At 48.9% G+C, this 3,487-nt stretch overlaps 1 protein-coding gene across 1 annotated transcript in view; it reads right to left on the bottom strand.

Annotated features, from left to right (window-relative positions):
• Positions 1–2,201, bottom strand: part of LOC135817082 (uncharacterized) — a 9,184-nt gene extending 6,983 nt beyond the window's left edge. The window contains exon 1 of the mRNA XM_065330196.1: positions 1,603–2,201. Coding sequence (XP_065186268.1) covers positions 1,603–1,804 — 202 coding nt within the window. The 5' untranslated portion in view covers positions 1,805–2,201. The remainder of the gene's footprint in view (positions 1–1,602) is intronic.
• Positions 2,202–3,487: the final 1,286 nt, after the last annotated feature.

Raw genomic sequence — 3,487 nt, 5'->3', positions numbered from 1 at the left:
AGCCGTGGAGAAGGAAATGTAGCCCATGATCCACTGCGGCAGCTCAGTGCAAATTCAAGGGTTTGATTTCATTAGCTACAGCTGTACATGTAGCTTCATTGTCTGGAACATGGACGGACACTGACTAATCGGTATAGCAGAGTTGATGTACCCGTCAATTCAGGTTAAGTTCAGAATGAGCAGTATTAGATTGGGGTTGACCACACAGTGGCTTAGTTGCCACACACACGCAGCCACATGGGCCACCTGTGCAGAGTTTCCTGAGGGAGATGGTTACTGTACACAATGTCATGTTGCTAACTTGTAGATAGGTGTGTGCCTGGGAACTTTACATTGTATCTCATGGGATCTTCGGACCACCAATGTCTGCTAGTCAGAAGATGGGAGTTCTCCACGTGAACTTGACCGAACTCCTTCAGCACGTATCTAGGGAGTATGTGAATGTTTATGTGGAGAGCAAGAATATAGCATTCTTCCCGCCCGTTGTTTTGGTATTGATGCACCTGGCCCGTCACACTAGTCCCAGGTGACTTCTTCTCTAACACTGATACAATCTTTCTTGATGTGTGGCCTGTGTCACATGAAACAAAAATTACTCAGTATAATTATTTGAGTTTCGAGCCCTGGCATCTTGATTTGGAACGTTGTCCACTGCTGTGCAATGCATTCGAATGAGAGTGTATGAGGCTAGCTTCCTGTTTGTGCTTTGCAGTACATGCTGTGGACGACGATAGACGATGAACCAGTCCGTACTGGCAAATGGCTTGTATAAGGTACACGCACTAAAATAGGCGCACTCTCGGCTACTTCTACAAGTATCTGTGGGAGCATATTCGTCCGAACGCATTGCCTACGCACTGGCCCAAACATGGCGAGCAGCAACAAATACTGATGTCCCGACGAGTTTTCTTTGACAGTATGTGCGGCCGACCAAACAAAGTTGGATCACGTCGGTCTGATAAGGCTCGGCCTTCGCGCAGCTCAGCTCAAGTCTATTCAGCAGAGGCCACGATTCATCGACATGTACGCCAAAAGGAGCTGCAACCTGCCCCTGTGTAGAGCTACGACGGAACACCATACCTCAGTCCCACGATGGTATGTTCATCGTCTAGAGGATCCACACACGTGTTTTCCACGGGCCGCAATGGCAGCATCAAGGTCTCACAAAACGCCACAGGGACGGCCTGCAGATAGGCGAAGCTTCGCAGGGGAGAATTTCTCCTCCTCGTCCGGTGAGCTGGGCACCTTGCACGAATGTGTCCTGGCCATATGCCGCAAACCAATCAGAGACCGCCAGCGCACGTGCCACGGATCCATTACAGTTCACGCCGCTACCCGCCACTTCGAACATTCGATGTGAAAAAACACGAGCATTCGCCAAATACCATGCAGGCAGCATGGTGAAAACAACTGCCTCGAAAACAACACAACAAAAGATACACCTCAGAAGCGAGTCCTCTGTTTACGTGAAAATTCGACACCAAAAAATCTCGACCAAGAGTTTCACCATCCATTATTATGAGGTCGTCAACAATCTGAGCGCACTACGCAGCAACACGCTAGAGAATCTCTTTCGACACGATACACAACAATCACACTTACCATGTACTCTGCGGCTGTAGAGGTCATGGCTCTGCCAATCTGTGTTCTCGATTTGAATCGGACTCGCCGAACATCCATTGTGCACGGATAAACATAACAGGAGCAGTAGTAGCGAAACAACAAAATCTAGAAGTTCAGAACGGAAACTCCGGAAGCCATGACTCCATCGCCTATGACTGAACATTGTCCCTTGCTCACACATCGCTAGCTTGACTCGCTCTCTTCCAAATCCTAGTCCAACTTTGGCGTTCTACCACTGCACCAGAGACCTTCTAGTTCAACAAAAAAAGCTCGTCTTCAATTCAAAGAGAAAATGTTTGATCCAAGTCTCCGAAAGCGACTGCTTCCCGCTCTAACTGAGCCATCTTATGAACAGACGCTGGGCCGCATAGGTTTAGCATTGGTCTGTTTCGGACAACGGAGCAGGTGCAGCGGGGGAACAAAACAACGTGCTGTTGGTACCCAGACTACTGCATATGTCCAGCAGATAAGCGAGACCAATACGACTACATGACCATGACCATGCACAGAAGAAGCTGCAACAGCATTCGACTGCACGTGACTGATCGAGAAGAAGGGAATTACTGCAGAACCGCCGGAATGTCGTGTTTGACAGACGACCAGCAGACAGGGTCTCCTGAGTTCACTGAAAGAATCGACACCTCCGCCAGGGACAAGGATCCCAGCGGACCTGGTCGGCCTTGCCACAATGTAGTAGTCTGATGCGCTGTGTTTATGCGCCAGCTCTAATGTACTAATACTTGTACTACACACTGTTGAGAGCCTAGCTGCTCACAGTTGAGTCTTGGCACAGGTTCCCAGAATGACCGCGATCGGACTTGTCTATCGTGATCACAACGATAGCCGCTAATCACCTTACAAAATACAAGCGCACCATGGGGGGGGGGGGGGTGTAAATCTTCCGTGCTTTTAGCGGTTTGGGTAGCAAGTTCTGAAAATACGACTGCCGTCCGAGAAGACAACCACGAGACCCATCTCTTCGTGTACCTCTCTCACAAAGACTTCGTTGCACAGCCGCCCATCAGACAGATGCGAAACACCGGCAGCGTTCCTGACGACACTTCAGACAAGTGCGTTGTAGACAAGGATACCCGTTATGTGCCCTCTTGCTGTGAGGCGTTGAAAAACTGAAAATCAACTCATCTGATGACTACAAACATATGGGCCAGGCCGGACTCTTCGTTTCAAACGAAATGGACCGGAATGCAAACAGGGGAAATCAATCTTTCTTTCCATCTACGTAGTGACGTCCTTGAAAACAGGTTACAATACATTCCAAACAACCGTGTGTTTGTGAGTGAAACTCCAGCCCTGGCGAGGAAGATCTGATAATCTGATAAACCATGCGTTGATCCGAGGCAGTTCTCTCTCCCTGTTTTTGGTTGGTGGCATTGTTATGTACTGGATACTGTCAATGTGTGAAGCCTAGAGGGTGTGAATGGTAGCAGCAGTCCTCCCTACCATCATCACCTTCTCGCAATTGCACAACCTACTCACCCACGGGCATTACTCGGCCAACAACCACACTTCATGCGTCCGTTTGATGCCTCTGATCAAAGGAGAGAAAATATGTGCCAGGTGAACTCTAAAACTGCTGTGGCGCTGATTGAAGTCTTGAAGATGATTGTTTTGCCCGTAGCCAAATAGCATAAAACAAGTACCCTGCTGCCTACAGTACAATGCACTCACCATGAATTTGCGCGCGACAGGTTTGAAGACTGAGAAACCACACTATGTTGTTTTGCGCCTTTCGTGGCAACTGAGATGAACTAACTTCGCACCACGAGCCTGCAGTTGTGCACGCGGCGCTGAGCGCGGGCATTCCAAAAGATTAGAAGCAAAGACCTAGAACATGTGGTATCTC

The sequence above is a fragment of the Sycon ciliatum genome, chromosome 5 (genome assembly GCF_964019385.1).
Source record: "Sycon ciliatum chromosome 5, ocSycCili1.1, whole genome shotgun sequence".
In the NCBI taxonomy this organism is placed as follows: Eukaryota; Metazoa; Porifera; class Calcarea; order Leucosolenida; family Sycettidae; genus Sycon; species Sycon ciliatum.
Note: the sequence above shows the minus strand (reverse complement) of the source record. Positions and strands in the feature narration are given on the sequence as shown.